General features: G+C 40.8%; 1 protein-coding gene and 2 pseudogenes across 1 annotated transcript; all 3 read left to right on the forward strand.

The window, feature by feature from the left end:
• Positions 1 to 2,640: 2,640 nt before the first annotated feature.
• On the forward strand, positions 2,641 to 5,332 carry LOC131792325 (trimethylamine monooxygenase-like; annotated as a pseudogene).
• A 7,318-nt stretch (positions 5,333 to 12,650) lies between these two features.
• On the forward strand, positions 12,651 to 15,265 carry LOC131792336 (trimethylamine monooxygenase-like). The gene is made up of 4 exons (XM_059109714.2): positions 12,651 to 12,816; positions 13,268 to 13,432; positions 13,660 to 14,416; positions 14,992 to 15,265. Exons 1-4 carry the CDS (start codon positions 12,651 to 12,653, stop codon positions 15,257 to 15,259), a joined length of 1,356 nt encoding a protein of 451 aa, XP_058965697.2. The 3' UTR covers positions 15,260 to 15,265.
• A 671-nt stretch (positions 15,266 to 15,936) lies between these two features.
• Positions 15,937 to 16,712, forward strand: LOC131792337 (uncharacterized; annotated as a pseudogene).
• The last annotated feature ends 699 nt before the right edge of the window (positions 16,713 to 17,411 follow it).

The following is a 17,411-nucleotide window of genomic DNA, read 5'->3' on the forward strand; positions in this document are numbered from 1 at the left end:
GTGAAAATTATTGTCACCAGGAAACCTAACACCCTGCATGAACTGAAAACAAAGCTTATGATTCTGAACGCCAGGGCCCCCCAGATACTAGTTATCCCCCAGATACTAAATGTTCCCCAGACACTAGCTGGGCGTCACCACTGTAAAAAAAACCGTTGAAAAAAATGTGCTTTGTTCTTATAAATGGGTGATCTAGACATGCTAGACAAAACAAAACTCTCAAAGTAGAATTTTGTGCCAAGTTGTGCTAGTTTTGTTAATCGGTGTAGTTCAAAACGGGCGTTTGAGCGCTGAAGGGTTTTCGCTCAGAAGAAAATTATTTTGCTATATTTGAAAAATTAAAGGGTGCATTATGGGTTGCATGTCATAGACGGGTAGATAGTTTATTGATCAAAATAAATATTCATCGCGTGCAAATTACCAGCACATCATCATGGTCGACTATGATAACAGTAGGCGCATCAAGGACCTATTTCAGACTTTTTCACAAGCTTTAGATCATTAAATCGATGACCCTCACATGGGTTGTTTAGCTCATTTTGTTTGTTTGTTTCACTTCCTTTTTTCACAACCACTGCGTGGTAAGATGAAGTGTTGTCACACTGGCAACCCAACTCTTCCCCTCCCCTATTTGTAACCACCTGCACTTACCACATGCCTACCTCGTACGTACCACGAGAACTTTAAATAAGATTTTATTTCATAAATATTGCATTCGTAGTCAGTTCGACTGAGTGAAAACCAGTAAAGGGTGCGAAGCGGTCGACTAAAATTTGATGCGCCGGAGACACAAGACTATTGCCAGACTTGAGCACATCCTGAGAATCTTGTCAGGTTTATTGTTTATTTTGTCTTTGCGAAAATTATTGCCACCAAGAAACCTAACACCCTGCATGAACTGAAAGCAAAGCTCATCATACTGAACGCAAGGACACTCATGTGTGCTTAACATCTTGAAACGGCGCGTTGTTTCCTCGGCCATAATATAGTGCATGTACTTAACTTCAGTTCCTCAGAAGTAGGCAACTAGACATTGTGCATGTTTCTGTTTAAACCGAACATATTAAACGACACGGATGTTTGTGATAGATTAACGGAAACCTTCTTTAACGACAATGATTCCACTCGATTTTTGTCGATTCTCTTTTAACCATTCGATATTTCTTGGTGAAATTTAATATTTCGGGTGCTGTCAGTCCTGGCGTGACTTAATCTCCGTAGCGACACACACTGTTTTGACATAAACGTCAGCTCCTCCAGAGTCTCCTTCAGATACTTTGATAACACTGATGTCCATCAGTTTGAAAACAATAGGGCTCCTTTTTTCGGGAAAAATTGACTTACCCTTGCAAACTGAGGTGATTTTGTTTTTTCCGTTGTATGGCCAAACCGTCAGTGTTTCTTAGGTCAATTCAGGAGTTTGCGTAACTATCAAACTGAAAAGAAAACGATGTTGTGCAAATACAAGGTTATGTTAAAATGAAAACAATCCACTTTACAAACACAGCAAGGGTCGATCGATAAATGATCAAGATTTGAGGTTTCTCGTTTCTGTTATTCAAGTTAAAAATACAGCAATTCAGAGGGTTAGGAATGACCTGTGAATGAATGCGTCGACATCGTAATTACATCGTTATTTCTTCCCGTTGGAATATCCGTTTTTCTCAACACCTTCTCATTTCGAACACTTAGAATTTATTAACCCGCCTTCTCTAGAAGACCCCTCCCGCCCGCCTGGACTCGGAATACTTCAGAAAAGATCTCCTGAAGACTAGTCTTTCTTTGTGTGGTCTAAAAGAGACTCTTCTAAGTTTAAAATATCTAATTTTTTTCTGCTTTCGAACACAAAATACCAAGTGACTGGGCTTCTCTGATAGATCATCCTCTTCTGTGAGACTACGGTACAGCCAACGTCATCCAGTTAACTCTTTTTCCTTCTTTCTTTTTCAAAAATCCAAAAACAACTTGAAAAATACAAGTAAAGAAATGATCCTCTCAGATGAGCTGTAAGTGAAAGAACTGCAGGAAAGAATCCAAAAAAAATTCAGGCTTCGCTGGGATTCTTACCCAGATACTAGTTGTCCCCCAGATACTATTTATCCCCCAGATACTACTTGTCCCCCAGATACTAGTTTTCCCCTAGATACTAGTTATCCCCCAGATACTACTTGTCCCCCAGATACTAGTTATCCCATCAATAAACTAGTTGGGCGTCACCATCAAGACACTAGTTGTCCCGATGGTAATAGTTGATCCCCGGATACTAGTTGTTCCCCAGATAATAGTTGGGCGTCACCATCAAGACACTAGTTGTCCCCAAGGTAATAGTTGCCCCCCGGATACTGGTTGTCCCCCAGATAATAGTTGTCCCCCAGATTCTAGTTGTCCCCCAGATACTAGTTGTCCCCTAGATACCAGCTCCGCTACCAGATACTAGTTATCCCCCAGATACTAGTTGTCCCCCAGATACTGGTTGGGCGTCGCCACCAACTGAGTTGCGAAGCCACATGTAGAAAGAGAAGCAACTTGTAATGAGAACGTCTTTTCCAAAGTGGGAACTGCTAACAATTAAATCAATAATTTAATTTTGATGATATTGAAAATACCACTTATGCTATATATTTTTTTCGACAGTTGGAACTAATAAACGTAAAGATGTCTAAAGCAAAGCGTGTCTGTGTGATCGGTGCAGGCCCCAGTGGTATGTCAGTATTATTTCACTTCAATAAACTGAAAGAACAAGGCAAAGAAATTCCTGAAATTGTGTGCTTCGACAAGCAGTCAGATTGGGGAGGGATCTGGAAATACTCCTGGGAAACTGGTGAGTACATAGTTTTTAGTGGCACGTTGACACACTCTTTTGCAGAGCCTTTGTTTCTAGTCATTTGATCTTGTTATGTCTTTCTAGTAAAGTTGCATTTTCTTGGTGTAGATGAGGTTTAGCCGCTTGGAGGAGGATCCAACTGTGTAATATGTTCTTGGCGTTTTCATCTTTAACATGCAGTGTCAACATCGCACCAAAAAGGGCACCGCTAAAAATGTGGAAAATAAACGTGGGGCAATTTGAGCGGGTCAATGCTTCTGAGTTAGGGGGAAGGCAGTGTACTAAAAGATAAAAATTTTTTTGCGACGTCCTAGAGTCTATTTGAAACGCATACTGAGAAAAAATGGTTAAGCAAACCATGGTTTGAGTTGAAGAAAAAATGAAGACTAGAAACATGATTGTATTCTTTTAACTCTTTTCTTTATTCAGGTATCGATCAGTTTGGTGAACCCGTCCATGGAAGTATGTACCGAGGCCTCTGGTCGAATGGTCCGAAGGAAACTTTAGAGTTTCCGGACTACACGTTCGAAGATCATTTCAAGAAGGCAATTCCATCCTTCCCACCCAGAGAGGTTCTCTTTGATTACTTGAAAGGTATGTAATCTTTCCATCTCAACAACTAACCCGTTGGTTAGCTCTGTTCCTGATTTCGATCACTGTTTTTCTTTTTTTTTTTTTTTGTGTTTTTCCTAATTCCGATACGAAAAAAAAAATAACACAGGCCTACCTCTTAAGGGCAAAATTAGCCGTAGACGGGCGATGTAAAGGTTATAAAATAAACACACAACTGTTAGCACGTAACGTAACATATTTCCTCTCACTAAATCTTCTAAAAGGTCGCTGGACTACAGCCGATCTTCGACACTGGATTCGTTTCAATCATGCCGTCCGCCAGGTGACACCGACGACTTTTCAGTAGTTGTCAAAAGCCTTGTCGAGGACAAAGACCTTCCTGTTCAGAAGTTTGACTACCTTATTGTAGCAACTGGTCACTTTTCTATGCCGAACGTTCCCTTTTTTCCAGGAATAGAGGAGTTTCCTGGCCGCGTGACGCACTCACACGACTTCCGAAATGCCTATCAGTTCCAAGGACAGACGCTTCTTGTGGTCGGCTCCAGCTATTCCGCTGAGGATATCGCTTTGCAAAACCTCAAATATGGCGCCAAGAAGATCATTTGCTCCTACAAGACCAGGCCAATGGGCTTCAAGTGGCCCCCTGAGATCACTGAGAGACCACTGCTAACAAAGATCGAAGGCAAAACTGTCCACTTCAAGGATGGTAGCAAGGCCGATGTGGACGCCATCATTTTGTGCACCGGCTACTGCTTCCACTTTCCGTTCCTTGAGGAGCGCCTCCGGCTGAAGGCCAGGAATATCTTGTACCCTGCCGGGATGTACAAGAATGTACTGTGGACCGAGGCTGGCAACAACAAGGTTTTCTACATTGGAATGCAGGACCAGTACTACACTTACACCATGTTCGACGCGCAAGCCAAGTGGACCGTGAACTGCATCACAGGGGAGCTCAAACTCCCTGACAACGAAGCCATGAAGAAGGACATTGAGAAATGGATCACAAAGTAATAAATTATAGAGCAATCTGTCCTGGAATATTGAATGAATCATCGCGAATTCCTGCGCGGGTCTCGTCCCCTCGACTGCTCTCGAAAATTTGGCGTCGCCCTTAAAACTAATCAGATGGAAACTAAAACAAACCACTACTCGACCAATCAGAATCAAAGCTTAACCCAAAATCATTCATTGCACAATCGAGCTTCCCGCCCCATTATGCCCGATTACTTGTGTTTACTTTGTGTTTTTATTGGCTTCTTGTTCCTTTCATACTTTTATTCAAATGTTACGACATAAACACTCAATCGAAATGCACTCAACAGGAACTTATCTTGATACGTTGAAAACAGCTTCGTTGCTGTCGAAAGGGAGACCCGAACGTGTAGATATTTGGTAATCCTGGCTTAAAGTATTGAATATATTCCTTTGTTTTTAGACAAGAGCTGCAGACTTCAAATAAGCGCACCATAAAATTTCATTAGAAGAAAGGAAGCCACTTAACGGATCAGTTACAGAACATGTCACGAATGATACTAAAATGGAAGTTTTTTATTTTTTCTTTCATAATTTCAGAATTAATGAACTGAAAGACTGCTACGATGATATAAATTTCCAGACTGAATACTTGGTCGACATCGCCAAGGATGCAAACTACGGATATGACCTGGACACCGCCCAACAGTTCCATGACTGGGAACATCACAAACATGAGGACATCCTCACTTACAGAGATCGAAGCCACACCAGCAAGTTTACTGGAACCCAGTCCCCAATTCACCACTCTACATTCATGAAAGCCCTTGATGACTCGATGGCGACTTTTCTGAACACCAAACCCTGAAGTACTACTGGCTGGAAACAATAAAGTTAAACCTGTTTTGGTGTGATTTTTAAAAGCACCGAGGACTGTAGAGGAAAAAGGTTATGTCGTGGTGAAAAAAACATTGTATTCTTGAAAGAGGTGTTATTAGGGTTGAGATACTTCGTATGACTAAAACAAATATTTAAGAATCTGCCGTAATAAATCATGATTTTGATGTAAAATTAAAAGCAGTAGGTTCCGAAAAGTAACCTCAATCGTTTGAAAGTTAAATGATTCTATAAACTGACAACGAAATCATTGCAGAAAAGAGTGTCGACTTTAGTTCCATGTTCACTTCCTACTAGCTCAACAACTCCCAAAAAGGGAGAGAGTACGATGAAATAATCGTAGTGGCCTAACTGGTTATAACCAACTTCACATTTTTTCTCCAACGTTGTCTCTTTTTTCCTGGGAAGAGATCCTCAGCCGTCTTTCATTCACTGTGGCGATTTTTGCGGAGGCTCAGACAGTTACGGACGAACTAGCACGTTAGATATTCAATCCCGAGCTAGCCCAGGCACATTCGTCCCAGATTACTATCTTTAAACAGACTGTGACAATGGTTTTAAGTTCAATCTCCTCGGTTAAAACCTAAAGTGGGAAGCGGTTCAAAACTTGTGATAGACACCTTTCGTGTCCATCTTGCAAGATTTGACACAAGAACTTCGAAAAGCTGGTCTGAAATCGTTTCTTCATCGAGAATTAATTTGGTGTCCGTTTGTTGATGACGAAATGGAATGAAAGGGTACATTAAAAAAGGATTGGGATGCAGAGATGTTTTCATAGAGGGGTAGATAGTTTGTTAATCAAAGTAAACTTTCATCGTGTGCTGATTACCAGCACACCATCATGATCGATTATGATAACAGCATGCGCATCAAGGGTTTATTTCAGGCTTTTTCACAAGCTTTAGACCATTAAATCGATGGCCTTCACATAGCTTGTTTAACTTAATTTGTTCTGTTTTTTTTCCTTTTTTCACTACCAGCGGCAGGCTTGAGTGTTGTTACACTGGCAACCCACCTCTTTCCCTCCCCCAAATGTGACCTTACCCCTCTGCTATTGGGTATTTGAGAAGAACAACACACCCTTTTCCCAAGGTTAACCTCACCCCTCTCCTATGGGGTCTTTGAGAAGAACAGTAACTGTTGGACATTGTGACACCTTTGGTAGATTCCATTCCATTTTTCCAATGAAATGAACTAGAAAAACGTTAGTTAGATGCTGTTGCCATATTTGGCATGATGGGTAAATCGAAGAAAACCTTGAGCGGGAGGGCAAACTCTCGTTTTTCTATCGAAGATATGTAAACGATACGCTCACCATCATGCCAAATATCGCAACAGCATCTAACTTCCTGGACACGTTTAACAAAGAACATTCCTCCGTAAAATTCAAAATGGAAACCGTATGCAATGGCATGCTCCCATTTCTGGGTGTCCAGTTACTCAACCGATCGCCTCAAATAGAGAAACTATGGTGTATGTAAAACCCACTAATTCAAGTCCACTCTTGCGCAATCAGTTGACAATCGGTACAAAAAGGACCTGCTAAGAACTATGCTTGATGGAGCACATCGTTTATCTTCATCTTGGTCACATTTCTTTGGTGAATGTGACCGTTTGAAGACAGTATTCTCACGTCTGAAGTACCCCAAACACCGGGTCTCGTTAGCTCCACCATCAAAAGTTTCGTTGACTCAAAGGCTTGTGACCAGCAGCAGCTTTTGTCACCATCCAAATGACAGATGACACGGTTCGAGTAATTTTGCCATTTAGAGACCAAATCTCAGCAGATATTGTGAGGAAACAACTAAAGGATCTGAGCCTAAAAGTACACACCACCGTCCAACCTGTGTTTGTGAGCCGAAAAATTGAACAAGAACTACATGTCAAGGAAACAAAGCCACCAATTGTAAATCAGCAGTGTGTTGTTTATAGTTTTCAAAGTGACCTGTGCGATGCGCGTTATGTAGGTAACACACGCGAACATTTACAAAGTCGAAAAAAAAGGACATAAAAACAATAATCCTCCGCCTCTTCTTTGTGCAAGCGTACACTGGGACAACATAGGTGCACTCTCCGACTGCTTTAACAAGACCCTTACTGACTTACTGGATTAGTTTGCCCCGCTTAAAACAAGGACTATGGTTAATCGTCCGAAGGTCCTATGGTTTAATGATGACATTAAACAACTCAAGCGTCAACGTCGTCCCCTTGAAAAGAGAGCCGTGAAAACTGACCTCCCTGTGATTGGAATAATTACCATAGAGTTCGTAATCAGTACTCTGCATTTCTTAAATCTGCACGTGTGAATTATTATTCAAACCTAATTGATCAGTGTGCGGGTGATTGTCGCAAGTTATTTCGCGTGGTTAATTATTTGTGTAGGGAACCACTTGATACGGCTCTTCCAGAGCACACTGACCCCACAAAGCTAGCAAACGAATTTGACACCTTCTTCCTCAAAAAAATTGAAATCATAAAGGAAAATCTTGGACTCATTCCTGTTACTCCTAAGGAGAATCTGGAGAGTTTTTCCGCGCTATCTATCGAAGAAGTGTCTAAGATTGTTCGAGAATCCTCCAATGCCTCTTGTCGGCTGGGTCCTGTTCCTACATGGCTACTGAAGTCCTGTGTTGATGTATTAGTGCCCCCTATCACTGAGATGGTAAATCTCTCTCTTCTCAGTGGCCACGTTCCAGAATATTGGAGAACCGCCGTTGTCTCTCCTCTACTGAAAAAAACTGGACTTGATTTGGTCTATAAAAATTTCCGTCTAGTCAGTAACCTTCCATTCATTTTCAAGGTAGTGGGAAAGGCTGCACTTCAACAACTTCTCGTCCACTGTGAAAAAAATGCCCCTCTCCCTAAATTCCAGTCCAGCTTCCGTAAGTATCATTCGACAGAAACTGCTTTATTAAAGGTTCAAAACGACATCTTAATTAGTATGGATAATAAAGCAGTGACACTTCTCGTACTTTTGGACCTTAGTGCTGCTTTTGACACCACTGAACATTCCATTCTTCTGAATATCTTGCAACAGGATGTTGGAGTCGTCGGGACTGCTTTAAATTGGTTCGACTCATTTCTTTCTGGTCGCAAAAAACGTATACTTGTTGGTGATAAGACTTCTGATGACTTTAATCTGAACTGTGGAGTCCCCCAGGGTAGTTGTATGTGGCCTATTTTATTCACTCTCTGCGTCCCCCGCCTCTTCAACATTATTTCTCAGCATCTCCCTTCCGTCCATGGTTATGCTGACGACACCCAGATTTACCTTTCCTTCCGACCTTGCTCTATCCATTCCGAAATTAACGCTGTCTCTGCGATTGAGATGTGCATTGCTGATGTTCGTTCTTGGTTTATTGCTAATCGTTTAATGATCAACGACGCAAAAACTGAGTTTCTAGTTATTGGCACCCGCCAACAACTTAAAAAGAACATCTATTGAATCTGTTATTATTGGTGACACCCTCATTAAACCTTTAGAAAGCGTGCGGAACCTTGGGTCCTGGTTTGATACCCATATGCGAATGAACGTTCATATAGGCAAGATTTGTAGCAAGGCTTTTCGCGGATTATACAACACAAGACAGATCAGAAAATTCCTTACTGTTCAATCGACTAAGACACTAGTCCACGCCTTCATATCCTCACACCTTGATTACTGTAACGCACTTCTCTTCGGTCTACCTAAATATCAACTCGATCGCTTACAGAAAGTTCAGAATGCTGCGGCTAGAGTGATTTTTCAGATTCCGAAATTTGATCATATCACACCTGCACTTATCGACCTACATTGGCTCCCAGTAACGTTCAGAATTCAGTTTAAATTGCTCCTCTTTATCTACAAGTCATTACACAACCAAAGTCCTCCCTACATTAAAGATCTTTTGTCCCTGAAACCAGTTACTAATTATGTTCTTCGCTCGTCTGCTCAATCTCTTCTGTTCGTTCCAAAAGCCAACTGCTCTTCACTTGGGGATCGGCCTTTGCTCATGCTGCACCTGTTTTATGGAACTCGCTGCCATTAACTATAAGAACAAGTAGTAGCCTCGCCATTTTTAAAAAGCAACTTAAAACATTTCTATTTAGGAAAGCTTTCAGTTTCTTTCAATAGTTCTAATGTTTTTGCCTTTGAATATTTTAGTTTTAATTAGTATAGAACTTTAACTTATGTAAGCGCTTCTGAATATTGTTGATAGTTTTAGCGCTATATAAATTCCTTATCATTATCATTATCATTATCGCCAAACTCTACAAGAACGTGCACAAGACGATGCTTCATGACCTGCTAAAGCGTTTCGAAGTGCTTAAGAAATGCAGAAAGAAGTTTGAATGTTTAGTGTACGAAATACTTCTTATAAGAGCTTTAAAGCCAAATCTCAACGTGCAATCAGACTCCATTCGGGCGAAAGTATCTTCATAATCTTCGCACCATTTGAAGCTAATTCTTCGCGTCAAAATCGCTTTAAATATTGTAATTTGCATTTCTTTTTTCATATTTTACCTTGATAATGGAGTCATGACTACTCCGAAACGTCGGATTTTATCGTTCGTTTTTACCGTTTTATGTTTAAAGAAGTCTCTTTAATACGAAATGAACTAGTATTTTAAAACGGATGTTGAATTGTATACAGTTAAATGAATTAATCTAATTTTTACTTCAAGGATATAACACCGAAAAGAGAAGGAAAACATATTAATTGCAGTCTAAACATTTCTAATCTAATCCTTATGAAAAAGTCTTCAATTTATTTCTTCCACTTATCTCTCAACTCAGATGCCTTGATAAGTAAAAGAAATGACACCAAACTGTAAATCTGTATTCATTTGCATTTCAATTTACCTTTTCACAGAATTATCATTTATACAATGCAGCTTTAACATCATTTCTTACAGTGGATTGTGTGATCAGTTAGAAATTACAGCTTCCTCTCTTTCCTCTCACTTAGTGCATGCATAATTTTTAAACTGTGCCAGTTTCTATTCATAAATAACCTGTCTTTGTTCGATAGGGCGGCCTGGAAATGTAAGGAGTTTTAAAACGCACTCGCTGAGCTATTGTTTAGTTCATAGAAAAATTTGTTTCGCTACGTTTCGTTGCCGTGGTCGTCGTGGTTCTCTTAAAGTCCCTAATAGAAACCTCAGAACGAAAAAAAAATTCGGTTTCACAAGTTGTGAAAGAAATAAGAAGCGAAAGATTGGAGATACGATAAGCAGCACTAGGTAACATAACATCGCAACAAGAAATATCATTTCTAGTCAGTTCTACCGGAGTAAAAATTGGCGATCAGTAAGGGGAGCGAAGCCATCGAGATTTGCTGTGCCGGAGACACAAGACTATTGCCAGACTTGAGCACATCCTGAGAATCTTATCAGGTTTACTGTTTACTTTGTCTTTGTGAAAAGTATTGTCACCAAGAAACCTAACACCCTGCATGAACTTAAAGCAAATCTTATGATACTGAACGCAAGGACACTCACGTGTATACAAAGTCTTATAACGGCAATTGTTTAGCTAGCCATAATATAGTGCATGTACTTAACTTAAGTTCCTCAGAAGTACACAAATGCAACTAGGCTTTGTGTTTCTGTTTAAACCGACCGTTTAAAACAAGGGTCCCCAATAAGTTTTTCGGGATCCGTGATTTTCCCTCATTTAAAGGCTGGGATCCGGGAAGTTAAAGCAAGAGGGGAGCGAGATGCGAGATTGCTTTCATGAACGGGACTAGGGAATCGGCGATTTTGAGGAGCGGGATTCGGGAAATAATCACTTAAACGAACCGAAAACCGGGATGTCCGTTGACGAGAATTTATGAACAAATTGATCTTCTCAGGCCACGAAAAGCACCAGACGAACAGGCTCTCTAACATTCAGGAGGCGGTCGGGCTGTTACCGTAATTTCCGGCCGTTTACCTGCGGGTAATCTGTTGATTTTGCATTAAACGCGCGCCACTGCGGTTAACAGGGAGGTGCGGGATATGTGACAATTTTAAAATCTACTGGTAGTTGAATTGAAAAAAAATTATCACCAACATGTGTTTCCACCTCTCAAATGAATTTTATCGTATTAAGAGTGCCGCAAAGTGGCACGAAAACATGATGCCGATTCGAGCTTATTTCATGCATAATTAGCTACGTGACGAACAAATTGCTATCGGCACGCGTAAAAACAAAACCTTGATGGTGACAAAAATAATCCAAAGATATCCGGCACATCAGCAACAAATTTCCATTTAGCACTAGCTTGAGCTTAAGAGAATTTTCCCGTTTTAAGGGACTTGTTAGGCCCAGTAGAACCGGAGATATCGATTTTTTTTAGAAATCGCCGACAATACTTTATAATTCAAGTTTTAACACTCACCCAGCTCTCTTTCAACAAATCAACAGGGCGCTAAACGATCGCTCGCACAAAATGTGGCCACAAATTCGCATTCTGTCAAGTATGAAAAGTTGAGATTTGGGCATGGGCGGCTAGTGTTTTTACTGTATAATTTTATCAATAAAGTACATGCTAATATTGACACAAAGTTGTGCACGCGTCTGAATTTCTGTGACTTTTGACATAGACGCTTTCAAGTTTTCGAAAGTGAAACCAGACAACTTTTAAAAGACCGAAATGTATCACCTTAATGTCACGTTTTCGCCACCAAAACGTTGAATAACATAACGTGCGGGTTATCCACCAATGCGGGTAATCCGTTAACTTTTTTTTTCGCCGTATGCAATAATCGGCCGGTGCCAGCAATCGGCCGTGCGGGTAAACGGCCGAAAATTAGGGTAAGCAACTCTCTCGAGTTATTGCGCGGCAATGAAAAATATTTCAGAAGCGAAATTGCCAATTTACCAAAATTCCTCCACGTTTTTCCCACCTGGCTATTAGTTTTTGTTAGAGTTCGTTTTCAAGCGGTTCTCTTTTATCCTTTTTGGAATTTAGCTCACCTTCTTCCTTATAATTTTCATATTTCAGTTTACGATAAGTACTTGGTCACCTCGACTACGTTAAATAAAACGATTCAAGGCTTGTGCGCAAAATATATCTTCGCTTCAGTGTGTCTTTATCGGTGAAACTCATAGTTGTCGTCGAAAATTTGCTTCGCTTTTGTCGGCCGCTACAAGCAGAATTGTGTTCAATTTTTTTTATCTTCCTTGTTATGAAACTATGGAATCGCCGTAATCTTTCGTCCTCCAATGGTTGGGCGTCAACACCGACTGACTTGCCAAGCCACATGTTGAAAGAGAAGCAACTTGTAATGAGAACGCCTTTCCCAAAGTGGGATCTACTAACAATTAAATACAAAAATCAATAATTTGATTTTGAGCATATTGAAAATATCACTGATGTTATACATTCTTTTTTTGACAGTTGGAACCGATAACGTAAAAATGTCTAAAGCGAAGAGTGTCTGTGTGATCGGTGCAGGTCCCAGTGGTATGTCAGTATTGTTTCACTGTAATAAACTGAAAGAACAAGGCAAAGAAATTCCTGAAATTGTGTGCTTCGACAAGCAGTCCGACTGGGGAGGACTCTGGAAATACTCCTGGGAAACTGGTAAGTACATAGTTTTTAGTGGCGCGTTGACACACTCTTATGCACAGCCTTTGTTTCTAGTCATTTGATCTTGCTATTTCTTTCTGGTTAAAAGTTGCATTTTCTTGGTGTAGATGAGGTTTAGCCGCTTGGAGGAGGAACCAATAGTACAATATGTTCTTTTTGTTTCCTTCTTTAACATGCAGCGTCAACATTGCACCCAAAATAGCGCCACTAGGAATGTGGAAAATAAACGTAGGACAATATGAGCGGATCAGTGCTTCTGAATTAAGGGAAGGCAGAGTACAAAAAATTTTTTTTTTTGCGAAATCGATTTGAAACTTTGGCTTGATAGACCATTTGGTTTGTATGCATACTAAGAACAAACGGTTAAGGCAAACAATGATTTGAGTTCAAGAAAAAATGAAGACAAGTTAATGATTATATTCTTTTAATTCTTTTCTTTATTCAGGTATCGATCAGTTTGGTGAACCCGTCCATGGAAGTATGTACCGAGGCCTCTGGTCGAATGGTCCGAAGGAAACTTTAGAGTTTCCGGATTACACGTTCGAAGATCATTTCAAAAAGGCAATTCCATCCTTCCCACCCAGAGAGGTTCTCTTTGATTACTTGAAAGGTATGTAATCTTTCCATCTCAACAACTTACCTGCTGGTTAGCTCTGTTCCTGATTACGATCACTGTTTTTTTGGTTTTTCCTAATTCCGGGACGAAAAGAAAAATAACACATGTCTACCTCTTAAGGGCAAAATTAGCTGTGGACGAGCGATGTAGAGGTTATAAAAAAAACACACAACTATTAGCACGTAACGTAATATATTTTCTCTTACTGAATCTTCTATCAGGTCGCTGGACTAAAGCCGATCTTAGACACTGGATTCGTTTCAATCATGCCGTCCGCCAGGTGACCTACAATGATGACACTGACGACTTTTCAGTGGTTATCAAAAGCCTTGTCGAGGACAAAGACCTTCCTGTTCAGAAGTTTGACTACCTTATTGTAGCAACTGGTCACTTTTCTGTGCCGAACGTTCCCTTCTTTCCAGGAATAGAGGAGTTTCCTGGCCGCGTGATGCACTCTCACGACTTCCGAAATGCCTATCAGTTCCAAGGACAGACGCTTCTTGTGGTCGGCTCCAGCTATTCCGCTGAGGATATCGCTTTGCAAAACCTCAAATATGGCGCCAAGAGGATCATTTGCTCCTACAAGACCAGGCCGATGGGCTTCAAGTGGCCCACTGAGATCAATGAGAGACCACTGCTAACAAAGATCGAAGGCAAAACTGTCCACTTCAAGGATGGTAGCAAGGCCGATGTGGACGCCATCATTTTGTGCACCGGCTACTACTTCCACTTTCCGTTCCTTGAAGAGCGCCTCCCGCTGAAGGCCAGGAATATCTTGTACCCCGCCGGGATGTACAAGAATGTGCTGTGGACCGAGGCTGGCAACAACAAGTTTTTCTACATTGGAATGCAGAATCAGTACTACACTTACACCATGTTCGACGCGCAAGCCAAGTGGACCGTGAACTGCATCACAGGGGAGCTCAAACTCCCTGACAAGGAAACCATGAAGAAGGACATTGAGAAATGGATCGCAAAGTAATAAATTATAGAGAAATCTGTCCTGGAATATTGAATGAATCATCGCGAATTCCTGCGCGGGTCTCGTTCCCCCAGTCCCCTCGACTGCTCTCGAAAATTTGGCGTCGCCCTTAAAACTAATCAGATGGAAACTAAAACAAACCACTACTCGACCAATCAGAATCAAAGCTTAACCCAAAATCATTCATTGCACAATCGAGCTTCCCGCCCCATTATGCCCGATTACTTGTGTTTACTTTGTGTTTTTATTGGCTTCTTGTTCCTTTCATACTTTTATTCAAATGTTACGACATAAACACTCAATCGAAATGCACTCAACAGGAACTTATCTTGATACGTTGAAAACAGCTTCGTTGCTGTCGAAAGGGAGACCCGAACGTGTAGATATTTAGTAATCCTGGCTTAAATTATTAAATATATTCCTTTGTTTTTAGATAAGAGCTGTAGACTTCAAATAAGCGCACCAAAAAATTTCATTAGAAGAAAGGGACCTCTTAACGGATCAGTTACAGAACATGTCACGAATCATACTGAAATGGAATTTTTTTTTATTTTTTCCTTTATAATTTCAGAATGAATGAACTGAAAGACTGCCACGATGATATAAATTTCCAGACTGAATACTTGGTCGACATCGCCAAGGATGCAAACTACGGATATGACCTGGACACCGCCCAACAGTTCCATGACTGGGAACATCACAAACATGAGGACATCCTCACTTACAGAGATCGAAGCCACACCAGCAAGTTTACTGGAACCCAGTCCCCAATTCACCACTCTACATTCATGAAAGCCCTTGATGACTCGATGGCGACTTTTCTGAACACCAAACCCTGAAGTACTACTGGCTGGAAACAATAAAGTTAGACTTTTTTTGATGTGATTTTTAAAAGCACTGAGGACTGTAGAGGAAAAAGGTTATTTCGTGGTGAAAAAACATTGTATTCTTGAAAGAGGTGTTGTTAGGGTTGAGATACTTCGTATGACTAAAACAAATTTTTAAGAATCTGCCGTACTAAATCATGACTTTAATATAAAATTTAAAGCAGTAGGTTCTGAAAAGTAACCTCAATCATTTAAAAGTTAAATGATTTGATAAACTGACAGCGAAAATCATTGTAGACAAGAGTGTCGACTGTAGTTCCATGTTCACTTTCTACTGGCTCAACAACTCCCAAAAAGGGAGAGAGTACGATGAAATAATCGTAGTGGCCTAACCGGTTATAACCAAATTCACATTTTTTTTTCTCCAACGTTGTCTCTTTTTTCCTGGGAAGAGATCCACAGCCGTCTTTCAATCACTGTGGCGATTTTTGCGGAGGCTCAGACAGTTACGGACGAACTAGCACGTTAGATATTCAATCCCGAGCTAGCCCAGGCAGATTCGTCCCAGATTACTATCTTTAAACAGACTGTGACTCTTGGTCCGTTACTAGCCAATGGAAGAAAACCTTGAGCGGGAGGGCAAACTCCCTTTTTTCTATCGAAGATGTGTAGACGATTCGCTCACCATCATGCTAAATATGGCAACAGCATCTAACTTCCTGGACACATATAACAAGGAACATTCCTCCGTAAAATTCACGATGGAAGCCGTATGCAATGGCATGCTCCCATTTCTGGGTGTACAGTTACTCAACCGATCGCCTCAAAAAGAGACGCTATGGTGTACGTAAAACCCACTAATTCAACTCCACTATTGCATAATCAGAGTCATGTTGACAATCGGTGTAAATAGGTTCTACTAAGAACTATGCTTGATCAGGCACATCGTTTATCCTCATCTTAGTCACATTTCTCTGACGAATGTGACCGTTTGAAGACAGTATCCTCACGTCTGAAGTACCCCAAACACCTCGTTAACTCTACCATTCAAAGTTTCGTTGACTCAAATGCTTGTGACCAACAGCAGCTTTTGTTGCCATCCAAAGAGACAGATGACACGGTTCGAGTAATTTTGCCATTTAGAGACCAAATCTCAGCAGATATTGCGATGAAACAACTAAAGGATCTGAGCCTAAAAGTACACACCACCATCCAACCTGTGTTTGTGAGCCGAAAAACTGAACAAGAACTACATGTCAAGGAAACAAAGCCACCAATTGTAAATCAGCAGTGTGTTGTTTATAGTTTTCAAAATGACTGGTGCGATGCGCGTTATGTAGGTAACACACGCGAACATTTACATAGTCGAATAAAAGGACATAAAAACAACAATCCTCCGCCTCTTCTATGCTTTGTGCAAGCGTACACTGGGACAACATTGATGCACCATCTCCGACTCCTTTAACAAGACCCTTACTGACTTACTGGATAAGTTTGCCCCGCTTAAAACAAGGACTATGATTAATCGTCCAAAGGTCACATGGTTTAATGATGACATTAAACAACTCAAGCGTCAACGTCGTCGCCTTGAAAAAAGAGCCGTGAAAACTGACCTCCTTGGTGACTGGAATAATTACCAAAGAGTTCGTCATCAGTACTCTGCATTTCTTAAATATGCACGTGTGAATTATTATTCAAACCTAATTGATGAGTGTGCGCGTGACTGTCGCAAGTTATTTCGTGTGGTTAATTATTTGTGTAGGGAACCACTTGAGACGGCTATTCCAGAGCACACTGACCCCACAAAGCTAGCAAACGAATTTGGCACCTTCTTCTTCAAAAAAATTGAAATCATAAAGGAAAATCTTGATAAGTTTCAAGTTCAAGAACCTGGACTCACTCCTGTTACTCCTAAGGAGAATCTGGAGAGTTTTTCCGCGCTATCTATCGAAGAAGTGTCTAAGATTGTTCGAGAATCCTCCAATGCCTCTTGTCGGCTGGATCCTATTCCTACATGGTTACTGAAGTCCTGTGTTGATATATTAGCGCCCCCTATCACTTAGATGGTAAATCTCTCTCTTCTCAGTGGCCACGTTCCAGAATATTGGAGAACCGCCGTTGTCTCTCCTCTACTGAAAAAACCTGGACTTAATTTGGTCTATAA

The sequence above is a fragment of the Pocillopora verrucosa genome, chromosome 4 (genome assembly GCF_036669915.1).
Source record: "Pocillopora verrucosa isolate sample1 chromosome 4, ASM3666991v2, whole genome shotgun sequence".
Taxonomy (NCBI): Eukaryota; Metazoa; Cnidaria; class Anthozoa; order Scleractinia; family Pocilloporidae; genus Pocillopora; species Pocillopora verrucosa.